The sequence below is a fragment of the Salmo trutta genome, chromosome 29 (genome assembly GCF_901001165.1).
Source record: "Salmo trutta chromosome 29, fSalTru1.1, whole genome shotgun sequence".
Lineage (NCBI taxonomy): Eukaryota > Metazoa > Chordata > Actinopteri > Salmoniformes > Salmonidae > Salmo > Salmo trutta.
In genome coordinates, this window is record NC_042985.1 from 45,110,613 (window position 1) to 45,128,639 (window position 18,027).

The 18,027-nt window shown below is 39.8% G+C and overlaps 1 protein-coding gene across 2 annotated transcripts in view; it reads left to right on the forward strand.

Annotated features, from left to right (window-relative positions):
* The window catches only part of rgs3b (regulator of G protein signaling 3b), a 95,760-nt gene continuing 77,733 nt past the window's right edge, over window positions 1-18,027 (forward strand). The window contains exons 1-8 of one of the 2 annotated variants that reach the window (XM_029722334.1): window positions 1-230; window positions 1,646-1,696; window positions 2,112-2,170; window positions 2,553-2,647; window positions 2,831-2,899; window positions 3,566-3,626; window positions 4,903-5,041; window positions 5,902-5,981. In XM_029722334.1, coding sequence (XP_029578194.1) covers window positions 152-230; window positions 1,646-1,696; window positions 2,112-2,170; window positions 2,553-2,647; window positions 2,831-2,899; window positions 3,566-3,626; window positions 4,903-5,041; window positions 5,902-5,981 — 633 coding nt within the window. In that variant the 5' untranslated portion in view covers window positions 1-151. Of the gene's footprint in view, window positions 231-1,645; window positions 1,697-2,111; window positions 2,171-2,552; window positions 2,648-2,830; window positions 2,900-3,565; window positions 3,627-4,902; window positions 5,042-5,901; window positions 5,982-13,729; window positions 13,915-18,027 lie in introns of those variants that run through there. The other variant, XM_029722335.1, reaches the window with a different exon arrangement.

Consider the following 18,027-nt stretch of genomic DNA (forward strand, 5'->3'; position numbering starts at 1 on the left):
TCTCTGACTGGCCACACATTCACTGACAAACTGATTTATTTGGGTCATTGAGGATTCCTTTGGAGCATGGATTGAGCCAAGTAATGCGGAGAAGGGTTTTATTTAGGCTAGCAGTCTTCAGTCTTTGTTTACTGTTGAGCATCATTATGATATGGACGACTGTCAAGTTGCAGTGATAAGTTCAGGCAAAATCAAGTTACAGACATCCTCAACCCTTTTACAAACCTTTGGTGAGTTTTTCTGTTTCTACTTTCTTTATGGGTTTGTCTGTTTCTGCACGCTGACACTATGTTACTGTTTTAGTAACCTAATGACCTAATATGGCTTTGTTTTTATTTTGAAATGTTGAATCAGCCCAAAAATATGTATTTTATTTTGTTTGTTTTTCATCCTATTTATGTGCACATTTTTTATGGTGTTCTTTCAGAGGCCTTTTGGAGGCTTAGTGGGTTTTTTTTTGTAAAAGGAGATTAATTCCAAACCCCCTTCGTATTTAATAATTAATGTTTGGCACAACAGTAGGAAGCTTGAGAGAGTAATAGAGAGTAGAGCATGACGGGAAAGTGGCCAACCTGGGGTTCAACTGTGTGTAGTCTTGATTTGGCAGCGCTACCACTACGCCCAACCCTTGCTTGCATCCCAATTGGCACTCTATTCACTATTTAGTGCACTGCTCTTGTCAAAGGAAGTGCACTATATAGGGAACAAGGTGCCATTTGGGACTCAACCCCAGGCTCTGAAAATTACAGTTTTAATTGTGGAATTGAATTACCGTAAATTCCGGACTATAAGCCGCAACTTTTTTCCCAGGCTTTGAACCTCGCGGCTTAAACAATGACGCGGCTAATATATGGATTTTTCCCGCAAAAAAAACACATTCTGTGACGTGCTCAGTTTTTTGGCGGCATGAAGCTTTCATTAGACCAATGAAATTGCCGAACGGGTTAAGGTCAAACAACTTTTTTGTTTTCTGTTTAGATTAAACTTCCCATCATTCTGATTATGGTAGTCATTTTGTCACCCTCATCATGGCAAAGACACGGAGAAATGCATATGATGCAGCTTTCAAGTTGAAGGTGATTTATCTGTCTGAAAAGGAAATAGAGCTGCTGCACGGGAGCTTGGTCTTAATGAGTCGATGATAAGACGTTGGAAACAGCAGTGTGAGGAATTGACTCAGTGCAAAAAGACAACTAAAGCTTACAGCTAATTTTAATTGTTTTGTTACAAGCCGTGTTTCGTTAAAGCCTGTGTAAAGGTCATTTGTTTCAATGTACCGGTAGGCACCTGCGGCTTATAGACATGTGCGGCTTATTTATGTTTAAAATTATAATTAAAAAAAAATTCAGTGGGTGCGGCTTATATTCAGGTGCGCTTAATAGTCCGGAAATTACGGTAGTTAAAATAATTATAAGGATCAGTCCTTGGTTAGTTCTGCTCTGTGAGTCATGATGGCCTTCATGTGACCAAACATGCCTAAACATCCGTACAGAGGCCATAATGATCTGATTAAGTTATTAATGTGGCAAACTGTCACATTTTAATAACATACTGTCATCATATGATCCAGAAGGACAGCCCTTCCTGCGCCTTGCTCCTGTTTTTTACTGTATGCCCTACTGAATGTTTCTTCTTTCACATATAGGTCAGCTGAGAGTGTCAATAATGCCACAAAATGGCTGCCTTAATATTCAGAGTAAGTATGTTATTCAGTATACTGAAGATCAGGGCCCATATTCATAAAGGGTCTCAGAGTACGAGTGCTGATTTAGGATCAGTTTGGTATTTAGATCATAATGAATAAGATTACTTGGACAGGGGTGACCTGATCCTAGATCAGCACTCCCACTCTAGTTCCTAGATACATACGGACCCTGGTTGTGGTTGAATCTTGAATGTGTGGTAAAGTTAATTAAATTATTAATGATAATATGGGTCTGTGATTGAATAAACCGTTTGGACAACTAACCTGGGCTCAAGTTGTTTGCCCCATTAAACACCATTTTCTTTTATTGACGTTAAATAAGTGTAAGTATTCCATGTTATTTGGTCTGCAGTAGACGGTTGGATGTGTAACCTCTTGTGTACTCGTCACAACTCTTCATTCACAGTCAGTGAAGCCAGAGGACTCCTAGGGAATGAAAATAGGAAATGTGATTCTTATGTCAAGGTAAATTCTTGCTTCCCTTAGTTTGTTTACAGTTGAAACTAACACCGGGATTCAATCTGATCATGCGTTGTAGCGTGCTTGACATTGGTTAATTTTTGATAGAGCCGGCATAAGCAGCATTTATCTCTGTGAAAAGGCGCATTATCGACATGCCTCTACAATGTGTTCAAACAATTACTCCATTCTTTACAAACAACAAGAACATAAACAAAAAATGCATAGCTCCAAAAATTCAACTACCGTATGGATGTCACCTTCTAGCGTTACATTTACCCACCAAGTGGCAGGGCTGCAGTTTTTCTGAAAAAACAAATTCCAGATTTTAACTTTAAATGTCTTGTCTGTTTGTGTATTATATGAGTCCAATTATTGTCAATTTCAGCTAGTGATTATCCCAGACCTCAGTCACAGTACTCATCGGAAGACAGAAACTGTACTAGACTGCAAGAATCCTCTCTTCCATGAGACCTTTTTGCTGTGAGTGGTGTTTTTTTTCATTCTTGTGAAATCCCCTTCAGTCTGTTGAAATGTTTGATACATAACATATGTTAAGCCTTATTATAAGATATTATGAGAGCTCTTACAAACTTCCAACAAGTTATAAAGCATTATACATGAAGATTTGAAGAAGCTAAAGTGTTATCTATCTCTGTTACTCAGGGCTATTAGTGTGGAGGATTATCAGAAGAGACTGCTGGTCACTGTGTGGAATCGCAACGCATCCTCCAGGTATTTGGTCTTTCATGTTTTTCATTATTTCAAGTATTATTTTGTTTTTGATAATGATGATAATTATAATCCTTATTATTAGTTGTATATAGCGTTGTTCGTTGAATATATATGGTATTATTATGGTATTATTATATGGTTAATTGATTATATTTTTATATGTGTGATGAAGTTTGTCAACCTCCGGTCCATGGAATGTTGCTGGCTGGTCCCTGAGATGGTTAACTGACCCTAATTTAATCAGTTATACAGTGCTAATGTAAGCAGCCCCCTAAAGAGGATAAACTATAGCTTGCCAGTCCCTGGCATCAGAAAGGTTGAGAAACATTTGGCACAGGGCAGTACAAGCAGATCATTGTGAATTTAGGCAGATTTCACTGATCTAGATTTCACATTTCTAGGCAAGCATCTCCTTGAATCCCTCTCCTGTCAGCTGTTCTAGTATTCGGCAGATTACCATTTATGATATGGAGAAAGGAGGACTCGGATTACATTTTTATTGACTGGGAAAATTTGAAAAACAAGGGTCATATTTCTAGTGACGTTTCCCTTTGGAACCGTGGATGTAGGGTACAGTTGCCCCTATATCTTAAAGGTTAGGAATGGGTAGAGGAAGTTGTTTCTAGATCTAAGGGAAACTTAACTCTGGAGCTCTTGTGTCTACAGGAGGAGTGAGTTCCTGGGCTGCATGAGTTTTGGAACACACTCGCTCATAACTTCATCAAAGGTGACTATAATCCGTGGGGGTTATCTTCTAATACTACAGGCTGGGACTCCTGTTTTTTTGTTGTGTGTTTGAGAAGAAAAACCTAATAAAAATGTATTGGTCAGGTACACAGTTTTTGTCACGCTTGTCGTTGGAAATGGAGGACCAAAACGCAGCAGGTATGTGTACGCTCCGCTTGACATTTATTTACTCAAAATGAACATACGAAACGAAACAGTCTTGAAAGGCTCACTCAGCAAAACAAGACAAATGCACAGACAAACACACCCAACTAATATAGGACTTCCAATCAAAGGCAACACCAAACAGCTGCCTTCAATTGGAAGTCCACCCCAATTAACCCAACATAGAAACACACTCACTAGACTACACATAGAAATACATAAACATAGACCACAACTCAAAACCCTGAAATAATAAATCAAACGCCCTCCTAACTAACACACCACCCTGAACCACATAAAACAAATACCCTCTGCCACGTCCTGACCAAACTACAATAACAATTAACCCTTATACTGGCCAGGACGTGACAGTTTTGCAGATGTTATCGCTGGTGCAGCGAAATGCTTACGTATGTTTCTAGTGCCAACAGTGCAGCAATATCTAGCAATACAATATCAATATAAATAGCAAGAAATTAAGACCTATCAGAACGAGCAGAGTCCGGAATATAAATATACAGTATATAGGATGAGAACCATGACTAGAATACAGCATCTACACACAAAAGGGGTAAAACAGCATGTGAACATCATTAAGTGACCAGAACACATGCTTGTGCTGTCGAGGCAATTATTTCTGCCGGATTAACTGCTATTTTTTTTAAATCTCATCCACTGTTTACCGCTACACAGCTTAATATAACACACACACACACGCACACACAAACAGCCATCTCTGGGCTGGCCTTCGGTTGGGCATCAGCTGCTGGAGTGCAGTGAACCTCAAAGTTACTGTGCATGCAACCCTGAGGGAAGTGGTCATGAGATAGATGAAGTTAGCTGGGCAAGGCTTTGGCGCTGCTACACGTCCTCATCATGAAAGCATTCTGAAAGTCACAAAGTAGAATTAAAAAATATCAACCTCCCTGCAGTCTCTGTTATTTTAACCTCTTTTATTCTCTCCTCTCTTTCTTCATTGTCACTATCATCTCACAGAAACACATAAATGTTAACACTAGTGTGACCAATCATCACAGATTTTGTTTAATTTTGACACCACCCACCATCAGGCTTATGACTTCTGACTGACCATATTATATTGTGTCTACTAGGTGATCAGTGGCTGGTATTATCTCCTCGGCGAAGCGCTGGGAAGAAGCAAGCATCTGAAAGTGGCTTCGAGACCCCTCACAGGCAGGCAGGACTCTGCTGGTGAATTGAGAGGGGCGCATCTGGCTTCTAAGCCACGGGGTAGGTGGGATTCACCAGATAATGAGGGGCTGGGAAAATGGGTCCAGTTGGACAGATTCCCAAATATCAGATGTTTTTTCTCTCATTCTTTTTCCTGCTTGCAACTGTGAAAAAGGAAAGTGCTGCGCAGCTACTTTATATCCAATAACATTTTATTGCTTTTTGAACATTACTATGCCTTTAGTGAAACCGATATGTCCCGTAAACAAATTAATTGAAGTGTTTCACTTTGGATTGTCCTGAGTGATTCCACATCAGGGAAACAACTCAATTGGAAAGGCAGGCTGCTGAATGGGATGCCTGACATATACCTCAACGTGCTCTTTTTCTCATCCATTTTTCTTATCCACTTTGACATGCAGGCGATTACATTTGATCTCCTCCGAGTAGAAGTAGGAAAGGTGGGGGAGAGGGAGCTGTGTAGAATGTGTGAAAGCAGCCAATGGTATTGTGTCTCCGTTGAATGGCTCCCTTTCATCCAGGATGTTTTAGGAGACAGTGTTGCTTGAGAGAGTAGTAATCACCAAGGTTACACTGAGGAAGCCCTAGTGACAGGATAGGGGGTAGGAGTCATGCTTTAGGACACGTCCCTTTTGCTCTGTGTCTCTGTGAACAGAAGTCTATGTAACCGCAATCTAGAGTGATCTCCATAGCCCAGAGCTCTCAGCACACTACTCTCTCTGAGTTGAACTCCAGAGCCTTGTTGACTCGCTACTGGAAAGCTTAGCAGTGCACTCTATCAGAGTGCAGAAAGCTAGTCCGGACGCTGTTTCTTTCATTGCAAAGTGGCTGCTACTTTTGAGCTGGGATGTTTTGGAAGAGCAGTGCTTCAGCTTGGGATTCTTTGGACTATGTTTCAGAATCTCCCTTGTCCAACCATGGTGCTCCAGCCTCCGAGACGGTGCTGCCTCCAAGCCCAGAGAATATGCTATACTTAACAGTGAGTAGTAATCCATCTCTCCTCCTTTCTAGTTCTAGAGAGGACAGTACAGTATAGATGGAAGTGTGTTTGACATCCATGTGATTGCCAAAGCATGTGTTGGAAAAATTCATACTGATTCATGGATATCGGCAGTGTTTGGCCTCTAAAAGCTTTAAAGGCACATTTTCATATTTTTATTTAACCTTTATTTTAGCAGGGAGTCCCCTTGAGACCAAGTGCTCTTTTTCAAGGGAGCCCTGCATGAACACAATTTATCACATTTACAACATACAAAGTAGTAAGTATACTTTGTTACAAGCAATTTAAAAAGCAAAACACATTCCTCAACAGTTAACACCTGAATTGCCCTAGAGGCACCAGAGCATGAAGGTGCAGAGTACTCTGCAGATCGTTTCATATATGGGGCGCAAAGAAACTTTACTGTACTTAATTCTGTACTGATCAACGGGACCTCTAGAGTTAGCCATCCCTGTGATTGGGCCTGGTGGCTCGTATGTCTGTAATTTAACAATGAGTTATAGGACAAGTTTGAATGAGGGCTTTATAAACAATAAGAGAGCAGTGCATTGATCTATGAGACTTGAGAGAGCCATCCTACTTTCTGATACAGAATGCAGTGATGTGTGCTGAACCTATTGCTCGTAGTAAAGTGGAGTGATCTAATGATAAACTATGATTTGTTTTGTTATTTAATGAAAAGCATTACCTATTCCTATAAAAATGTATTATACATTTCTTAACTACATCACAAACATGCTTTTTGAAAGATATCTTTTCATCAGTCCAGATGCCCAGATATTTATATAGTACCGTCATACCTTAATGGCTCATGAGCTAAGTACAACTAACTGACTTACCCTATCATAACCAAAAATAGGTTGTTGTACTCCATTGTTTATCTTTTTGTTGTAATTTAGTTATTGTAAACAAACAATGTACAGTGGCAAGAAAAAGTATGTGAACCCTTTGGAAATACCTGGATTTCTGCATAAATTGGTCATAAAATTTGATCTGATCTTCATCTAGGTCACAACAAAAGACAAACACAGTCTGCTTAAACTAATAACACAAACAATTATACGTTTGTCTTTATTGATCACACCGTGTAAACATTCACAGTGCAGGGTAGAAAAAGTATTTGCAATAAAGCAACCCCAAACCATGATGCTCCCTCCACCATACTTTACAGTTGGGATGAGGTTTTGATGTTGGTGTGCTGTGTCTTTTTTTTCTCCACACATGGATGTGGAGAAAAAAATGTGTATTCCTTCCAAACAACTCAACTGTAGTTTCATCTGTCCAAATAATATTTTGCCAGTAGCTCTGTGGAACATCCAGGTGTACTTTTGCAAACTTCAGAAGTGCAGCAATGTTTTTTTGGACAGCCGTGGCTTCTTCCGTGGTGTCCTCCCATGAACACCATTCTTGTTTAGTGTTTTTTGTATCGTAGACTCGTCAACAGAGATGTTAGCATGTTCCAGAGATTTCTGTAAGTCTTTAGCTGACACTCTAGGATTCTTCTTAACCTCATTAAGCATTCTGCACTGCCACCTCTAGGGAGAGTAGCAACAGTGCTGAACTTTCTCCATTGACAATTTGTCTTACCGTGGACTGATGAACGTCAAGGCTTTTAGAGATACTTTTGTAACCCTTTCCAGCTTTATGCAAGTCAATAATTCTTAATCTTAGATCTTCTGATATCTCTTTTGTTCGGGGCATGGTTCACATCAGGCAATGCTTCTTGTGAATAGTAAACTCAAATTTTGTGTGTTTTTTTTTATATATATTGCAAGGCAGCTCTAACCAACATCTCCAATCTCATCTCACTGATTGTACTCCAGGTTAGCTGACTCCAATTAGCTTTTGGAGAAGTCATTAGCCTAGGGGTTCACATACTTTTTCCAACCTACACTGTGAATGTTTAAATTATGTATTTAATATAGACAATAAAAATGCAATCATTTTTGTGTTATCAGTTTAAGCACACTGTTTGTCTATTGTTGTGACTGAGATGAAGATCAGATCAAATTTGATGACCAATTTATGCACAAATCCAGGTAATTCCAAAGGGATCACATACTTCTTCTTGCCACTGTATAGCTTCAAAATATGATTGAAAGTTGATGTCATGGATGGTCAGTCCTTGCATCCATAACACCATCTATGTGGTTACATTTCTCTAGCTCCAACCCTCAGCTTTTTTGTAAACACAGTGGTGGTGCTACCATTGGGCTAAAACACAAACTCAGGATTGTGGCTTTAACTTAGATTAATTGAGTATGTGGTAGGAAATATTTGTTCAGAAGTGATCAAACATTCATAAATTATGAATTGATGTGCACTCACACAGTTGTATTAGCTGATTGCATGTTGGTCACACCAGTGCTAAATGTTTTTCATTTTGACTGTCATTACAGAAGGCAGATTTTTCTATGCATATTGATATTGTTCTTTTAATTTTCCAAACATGAACCAGACATTACTAATACTATGTGTTGAAATTGAAGATGCATGGATGATGTGCATAGGGTTTGGCTTTGTAACCCATTACACTACTAGCTATTACATTAATTGTTTCATTCCTTTTTACTTAGAAATGTCCTTGTTTTTGAAAGAAAAGCAAAACAAAATACCATTAAAATAACATCACATTGATCAGAAATAGTGTAGACATTGTTAATGTTGTAAATGGCTATTGTACCTGGAAACGGCAGTTTAAAAAAAAATGGAATATCTACATAGGCGTACAGAGGCCCATTATCAGCAACCATCACTCCTGTGTTCCAATGGCATGTTGTGTTAGCTAATCCAAGTTTATCATTTTAAAAGGCTAATTGATCATTAGAAAACCCTTTTGCAATTATGTTAGCACAGCTGAAAACTGGCCTCCTTTAGACTATTTGAGTATCTGGAGCATCAGTATTTGTGGGTTTGATTACAGGCTCAAAATGTCCAGAAACAAAGCACTTTCTTCTTAAACTCGTCAGTCTTTTCTTGTTCTGAGAAATGAAGGCTATTCCATGTGAGAAATTGCCAAGAATCTGAAGAATACTCCCTTCACAGAACAGTGCAAACTGGCTCTAACCAGAATAGAAAGAGGAGTGGGAGGCCCGGGTACACAACTGAGCAAGTAGACAAGTACATTAGTGTCTAGTTTGAGAAACAGACACCTCACAAGTCCTCAACAGGCAGCTTTGTTAAATAGTACCCGCAAAACACCAGTCTCAACGTAAACAGTGAAGAGGCGACTCCGGGATGCTGGCCTTCTAGGCAGAGTTGCAAAGAAAAAAACATAACTCAGACTGGACAATAAAATAAAAGATTAAGATGGGCAAAAGAACACAGACACTGGACAGAGGAACTCTGCCTAGAAGGCCAGCATCCCGGAGTGTATATACAGTTGAAGTCGGAAGTTTACATACACTTAGGTTGGAGTCATTAAAACTCATTTTTCAACCACTCAACAAATGTCTTTTTCACAAAATATAGTTTTGGTAAGTTGGTTAGGACATCTACTTTCTGCATCACACAAGTAATTTTTCCAACAATTGTTTACAGACAGATTATTTCACTGCATCACAATTCCAGTGGGTCAGAAGTTTACATACACTAAGTTGACTGTGCCTTTTAAACAGCTTGGACAATTCCAGAAAATTATGTCATGGCTTTAAAAGCTTCTGATTGACTCAAATGATGTCAATTAGCCTATGTAATTCAAGGCCTACCTTCAAACTCAGTGCCTCTTTGCTTTACATCATGGGAAAATCAAAAGAAATCAGCCAAGATATCAGAAAAAAAATGTAGACCTCCACAAGTCTGGTTCATCTTTGGGAGCAATTTCCAAATGCCTGAAGGTACCACGTTCATCTGTACAAACAATAGTACGCAAGTATAAACACCATGGGACCACGCAGCCGTCATACCACTCAGGAAGGAGACGCGTTCTGTCTCCTAGAGATGAACGTACTTTGGTGCGAAAAGTGCAAATCAATCCCAGAACAACAGCAAAGGACCTTGTGAAGATGCTGGAGGAAACGGGTACAAAAGTATCTATATCTACAGTAAAACGAGTCCTATATCAACATAACCTGAAAGGCCGCTCAGCAAGGAAGATGCCACTGCTCCAAAACCGCCATAAAAAAAGCCAGACTACGGTTTGCAACTGCACATGGGGACAAAGATCGTACTTTTTGGAGAAATGTCCTCTGGTCTGATGATACAAAAATAGAACTGTTTCGCCATAATTACCATTATGTTTGGAGGAAAAAGGGGGAGACTTGCAAGCTGAAGTACACCATCCCAACCGTGAAGCACGGGGGTGGCAGCATCATGTTGTGGGGGGGGGGGGGGGGTGCTTTGCTGCAGGATGGACTGGTGCAGTTCACAAAATAGATGATATCATGAGGAGGGAACATTATGTGGATATATTGAAGCAACATCTCAAGACATCAGTCAGGAAGTTAAAGCTTGGTCGCAAATGGGTCTTCCAAATGAACAATGAACCCAAGCATACTTCCAAAGTTGTGGCAAAATGGCTTAAGGACAACAAAGTCAAGGTATTGGAGTGGCCATCACAAAGCCCTGACCTCAATCCCATAGAAAATGTGTGGGCAGAACTGAAAAACGTGTGCAAGCAAGGAGGCCTTCAAACCTGACTCAGTGACACCAGCTCTGTCAGGAGGAATGAGCCCAGATTCACCCAACTTATTATGGGAAGCTTGTGGAAGGCTACCAGGAACGTTTTGCCCAAGTTAAACTATTTAAAGGCAATGCTACCAAATACTAATTGAGTGTATGTAAACTTCTGACCCACTGGGAATGCGATGAAAAAAACCCTGAAATAAATCATTCGCTCTACTATTATTCTGACATTTCACATTCTTAAAATAAAGTTGGGATCCTAACTGACCAAAGACAGGGAATTTTTACTAGGATTTAATGTCAAGAATTGTGAAAAACTGAGTTTAAATGTATTTGGCTGAGGTGTATGTAAACTTCCGACTTCAACTGTATATAGTCAAAAGTTTGGACACACCTACTCATTCAAGGGTTTTTCTTTATTTTGACTATTTTCTACATTGTAACCCATATGGAATCATGTAGTATCCTCCCACCAATTTTTTAAAATATTTTATATTATTCAAAGTAGCCACCCTTTGCCTTGATGACAGTATTGCACACTCTTGGCATTTTCTCAAACAGATTCACCTGGAATGCTTTTCCAACTGTTTTGAAGGAGTTTCCACATATGCTGTGCACTTGTTGGCTGCTTTTCCTTCACTCTGCGGTCCAACTCATCCCAAACCATCTCAATTGGGTTGAGGTTGGGTGATCATGGAGGCCAGGTCATCTGATCCAGCACTCCATCACTTTCCTTTTGGTGAAATAGCCCTTACACAGCTTAGAGGTGTGTTTTGGGTCATTGTCCTGTTGAAAAACAAATGATAGTCCCACTAAGCGCAAACCAGATGGGATGGCGTATCGCTGCAGAATGCTGTCGTAGTCATGCTGGTTAAGTATGCCTTGAATTCTAAATCAATTACAGATTGTGTCACCAGCACAGCACCCCCACACCATCACACCACCTTCTCCATGCTTCACGTTGGGAACCACACATGTGGAGATCAACCGTTCACGTTCTCTGCGTCTCACAAAGACACAGCGGTTGGAACCAAAAATATACAATTTGGATTCATCAGAGCAAAGGACAGATTTCCACCAGTCTATTGTCCCTTGTTCGTGTTCCTTGGCCCAAGCAATTCTTTTATTTTTATTGGTGTCCTTTAGTAGTGGTTTCTTTGCAGCAATTCGACCATGAAGGCTAGATTCACGCAGTCTTCTTTGAACAGTTGATCTTGAGATGTTCACATTTGATCTTGAGATGTGTCTGTTACTTGAACTCTGTGAAGCGTTTATTTGGGCTGCAATTTCTGAGGCTGGTAACACTATTGAACTTTATCCTCTGCATCAGAGGTAACTCTGGATCTTCCTTTCCTGTGGTGGGCCTCCTGAGAGCCACTTTCATCATAGCACTTGATGGTTTTTGCGACTGCACTTGAAGAAACTTGCAAAGTTCTTGAAATTTTCCAGATTGACTGACCTTCATGTCTTAAAGTAATGATGGACTGTCGTTTCTCTTTGCTTATTTTAGCTGTTCTTACCATAATATGGACTTGGTATTTTACTAAATAGTGCAATCTTCTGTATACCACCCCTTGTCACAGCACAACTGATTGGCTCAAACTCATTAAGAAATTCCATGTGACTACGTCATGAAGCTGGTTGAGAGAATGCCAGGAGTGTGCAAAGCTGTCATCAAGGCAAAGGGTGGCTACTTTGAAGAATCTCTAATATAAAATATATATTGATTTGTTTAACACTTTTTTGGTTACTACAGGATTCCATATGTGTTATTTCATAGTTGGATGTCTTCACTATTATTCTACACTGTAGAAAATAGTAAAAATAAAGAAAAACACTGGAATGAGTAGGTGTGTCCAAACTTTTGACTGGTACTGTATATATAGCCTTATCCATATAGATAATCTTTTTACATTTTAATGTCAAATTTGACTTCTGCTGTTAGGTTTTTCATCAGCATTTCTCAAGCAGAGTTTTAATGGAAAGGAATGGCCTAACAACAGCATCCACAAACCAATCATGTCAATGGTGGAACTTCCCCCACCCCCCACTCTTACTGTAATAAGTTAAAAATGCTTATGCTGATAATAGAAAAAAGCAAAAATAATGACAGGGAAGTGTAGGCTGTTGGTGTCTTTCAAATAGCACTTCATTGTCCTGCCCTCTAACTCACTTACTCCACCTTTCCCCGGTCCACTTGGCAGTCGCTACTTTTCCTAGTCCCACAGACAAAGATGGGAAGTAGCAAAAGCCAACATAATGGATGTAATATGAAGCTGGGGCCACGCAGTGTTTGTTTAATCTGCTGTTTGATTCCACTTACAAGTACTGTGGGTGTGTCCGAAATAGTACCCTATAACCCCAATGTAGCCTAGTGCACTACTTTTGACCAGAGCCTATGAGAATAGCCCTATGAAGCTCTGGTCAAAAGTAGTGCACTACAGTATACAGGGAATAGGGTGCCATTTTGGAAGCATACTGTTTTCCCTCCTGTAGAGAGAGAGGGGACTTTTCAGTCCACAGTGGAAGCTGGTCAAACATATAACTCATTATGTGTAGTAGCCTTTTCTTCGCATCAGAATCAGGGATTCACAAACCCTCACTTTTTGAATAATGTTTTAATCTCTTTATGAATTTTTTAAAATTAGTTGTATTGTCTGCTGTCCAAAGCATTACTGTTATTCTGTGGTGGAAATTAAAAATAAGTTATGTTGAGTCATTTAATCGTAACACAATAAAAACAACACAAAGATAATATTTGGAAATAAATATAAAATAGATAGTATGATAAACTTTTTTAGTACAACCATCCTTCCTAGTCCTTCCATGAAGGCACTTCAAAGTACTTTACACATCTTTTCACAAACCCTGATTCCTATGAAGGTGATGAGAAGTCAATTTATTGAAAATTTGAGTGTGGGTTAACATGAGTCACACGAGACTGGGGTAAATGTGCCGAATGTGGAGGGACACCACTGTGCCTGTTTAGTTCAGGAAACATGTTGGCTTATCAAGCACAGACATACTGCTTGGCCAGAGGTTGGGGGTTGGAAGGTGGTTTCCTGCTATTCTTCTGCCGAGTTGGGTTCCCATGAGTGGAAATGCTTGGTTCACAGCATTAGAGTCCAGCAAAGCAGGCTACTGGTCCCACTTCACATTGCACTTGCTCTATCTGAGATCCTACTGAATAATATGCTATCTGGTCATGTATAGTATAATTTAATCTGCTGAAGCTATGCATACCATCCACGGGCTTTGCAGGGTCTGCATCGGACGGAATCTGCCTCAGGTTTGTCACACTACTTTCTTCAGGTCTGACACAGTTGGGGGGGGTAGAGAAGGACTGGGGAACTTCAGATTACACTGCACACAGTGGCAGTGTGCACTGGGAGACTAATAAATATAATACATCAGCAGTGTTGTATTAGCAGTGCTCTCATTAGACTGCCACTTCCATTATACTGTATAGGTGCAGGGGAAAATTGACCCTAGACACTGATCTTGGCATTTTCTCCACTAATGGTTAAGGTTAGGATTGGGGGGGAAGGTGATCTGAGATCTGTACCTAGGGCATTGTATTGATAGCTTCTAGTTAGTTTCAGTCATGTCAATATTCTGGATGGTACTGTAGTTTGTATGTTCAACCGGTCGAGCAAAGACTTGCTGGAGGAATGTTGTTCAAACTTCAAGCTTCAGGGATTTCATCTGAGCTGCACGGTTGAGTTCCTATGTACAGTTGAAGTCGGAGGTTTACATGCACCTTAGCCAAATACATTTATACTCAGTTTTTCACAATTCCTGACATTTAATCCTAGTAAAAATTCCCTGTCTTCGGTCAGTCAGGATCACCACTTTATTTTAAGAATGTGAAATGTCAGAATAATAGTAGAGAATTATTGATTTCAGCTTTCATGTCTTTCATCACATTCCCAGTGGTTCAGAAGTTTACATACACTCAGTTGGTACTTGGCAGTATTGCCTTTAAATTGTTTAACTTGGGTCAAACTTTTCAGGTAGCCTTCCACAAACTTCCCACAATAAGTTGGGTGAATTTTGGCCCATTCCTCCTGATAGAGCTGGTGTCACTGAGTCCGGTTTGTAGGCCTCCTTGCTCGCACACGCTTTTTCAGTTCTGCCCACACACTTTCTATGGGATTGAGGTCAGGGCTTTATGATGGCCACTCCAATACCTTGACTTTGTTGTCCTTAAGCCATTTTGCCACAACTTTGGAAGTATGCTTGGGGTCATTGTCCATTTGGAAGACCCATTTGCGACCAAGCTTTAACTTCCTGACTGATGTCTTGAGATGTTGCTTCAATATATCCACATAATTTTCTTTCCTCATGATGCCATCTATTTTGTGAAGTGCACCAGTCCCCCTGCAGCAAAGCACCCCCACAACATGATGCTGCCACCCCCGTGCTTCATGGTTGGGATGGTGTTCTTCAGCTTGCAAGTCTCCACTTTTTTCCTCCAAACATAATGCTGGTCATTATGGCCAAACTGTTCTATTTTTGTTTCATCAGACCAGAGGACATTTCTCCAAAAAGTATGATCTTTGTCCCCATGTGCAGTTGCAAACCGTAGTCTGGCTTTTTTATGGCGGTTTTGGAGCAGTGGCATCTTCCTTGCTGAGCGGCCTTTCAGGTTATGTCGATATAGGACTCGTTTTACTGTGGATATAGATACTTTTGTACCTGTTTCCTCCAGCATCTTCACAAGGTCCTTTGCTGTTGTTCTGGGATTGATTTGCACTTTTCACACTAAAGTACATTCATCTCTAGGAGACAGAACGCGTCTCCTTCCTGAGGGGTATGATGGCTGCGTGGTCCCATGGTGTTTATACTTGTGTACTATTGTTTGTACAGATGAACGTTGTACCTTCAGGCGTTTGGAAATTGGTCCCAAGGATGAACCAGACTTGTGGAGGTCTACAATTTCTGAGGCCTTGGCTGATGTATTTTGATTTTCCCATAATGTAAAGCAAAGAGGCACTGAGTTTGAAGGTAGGCCTTGAAATACAGCCACAGGTACACCTCCAATTGACTCCAATGATGTCAATTAGCCTATCAGAAGCTTCTAAAGCCATGACATAATTATCTGGAATTTTCCAAGCTGTTTAAAAGGCACAGTCAACTTAGTGTATGTAAACTTCTGACCCACTAGAATTGTGATTAAGTGAAATAATCTGTCTGTAAACAATTGTTGGAAAAATTACTTAGGACATCTACTGTGTGCATGACACAACTGACTTGCCAAAACTATAGTTTGTTAACAAGAATTTTGTGGAGTTGTAAAACGATTTTTAATGACTCCAACCTAAGTGTATGTAAACTTCCGACTTCAACTGTAGATCTACATTGGCTAAACTTGAAATACATAGCTTAGCCAGCTACTCACTAGCACGCGAGCTTGAGAGGTTGTTTATGAGAACTGTGCTAATTCTCTATAATGCCTGCTACATGTACATTATTAGTGAATGTGCATGGTTCTGGTTAAATTTGTAACAGAAAGAGCATTTTCATAGACCGACTTGAAAGCCAGATCAGTGATTATTGCAAAAAGTGCAGGTTAAACTATTTTGGAATATAATCAAATATGGGGCCTATTGCAACCATCGATGGCACTAGATTATCGCCAGATTATGACTCGCCAGCTAACGTCTCGTCTAACCGTGCTGAATTCCCCTGCACAGTTGATCTCAATTGCAACCATTATAGGTCACCCTAAAATATGATGTCCGTAATACCTTAGTCCTGTTTGCAACCAAAGTCTTTCATGATATGTTCGCCCTCTGGTTGGTATTGTATGATTGGAAACTAATGTTGGTGTGGCTTATTGTTAATACTTTATTTTTTTCCTATTTTATGTCATCCAAAAGTGGCTGGTATGGTCATTTCTTATCAAGATCGTGGGTAAAATATGCCTGGACTGTCCATATTTGAAATGTGTAAATACATAAAGTCAGTCAGGGGGATTGAGTACTTTGTGCAGAAGGGTGTGGGCCAGAATCAAACCCACACCGACCTGGTAGGCCTATATGTGCACTCTGAAGGCAGTGACCTTACCCCTAGACCACCGCATGCCATGTTTGAACAAAATCTTGACCAATATCTATCTGGCGTTATTCATCTATAGAAAGCGATGGTTGTTGATGTGTATGTCTGCATTTCAGATACATTTTTGTACATTTGAATGTTGCAGTAATAGGACATATGACTAGCATTTGATCAATCGGGAGATAATTATTTTGATAGCAAGCCCTGATCCCAATGACTTGACTGCCCCAGAATCGAGAGAAACTAAACTGCTATTTTTCAGTGATTTGCAAGGTTCATTTGAATTTCCTGATGCAGCAGGAAAATCCTCTGCGACAAAAGAGTGATCAAGCTAAGATCCAACATCTGTAAAGCCAGTCAACATCTGTGATGCACATTGTGTTGAAAACCTGTTTATCATCCCTAACAATGACTGCTTTCTTGGCACCAACCCATACTAAGCTAAAGGAATTCATTGGAATGCTAGTTGAATCATTTCAGAATAACTGTGCCAGCCAAGCACACCAGAGTAGCTTGAGTGTTGTAGACCTAAGTCCACACAACCAGAGCTAAGATGCTCTATTTCCCCATTTCTGTTTGAACTGGTGCCTTTAGACAGACATCTTGATTGGGACTATTCAAATACTGTCACTGTCTTTACTGTTAGTCCAGGCCGTGGCTAGTAAGTTAAAGGTCAGTCCACCTCAAAAACCACAAGAAAGAGGATTTTGACCCCCACCATCTTAGATTGTTGAGAAATTATTACTGTAGTTAAAAAAATATGATTAGCATTCCTGCAACATTATTTTGTTGAACTATAATTTGATCTCTGAGAAATTAAGCTAATTGATTGCACCCAAATTGGCCATTTAAATTTATAGGATTCATATAATATTCAATAAATATATTACCTAACATCCGATTCGAATCACACTTTTTTCTAACAATGAGTTAGACCAGAAGAATCCATACAAATAGTTCTGACCACTAGATGGGGCTGTTCCTGCTATTAATGTTAAAGGTATAGTTCACTCAAATTACAAAATGAAATATTGGTTTCCTGTAAGCAGTCTATGGACAAGGTATGACATCAATCTGTGCTTTGGATTTGTTGTCCACTGTTTCAAATGCTAACATTTAGCATTTGTGGCACAAATCCAATGCAAGTCACTGGTACCTATATTAGCATTTTCACTCTTCATGGCCAAATCATCCTAAAGTATCTACAAATTGATTGTGTAGCTCAATGATGTTACTTATAAAAATGCTAATATAGTGTCCATTGACTTGCATTGGATTTGTGCCACAAATGCAAAAATGTTAGCATTTGAAACCGTGGCCAGGTAAACAAAACCAAAACACA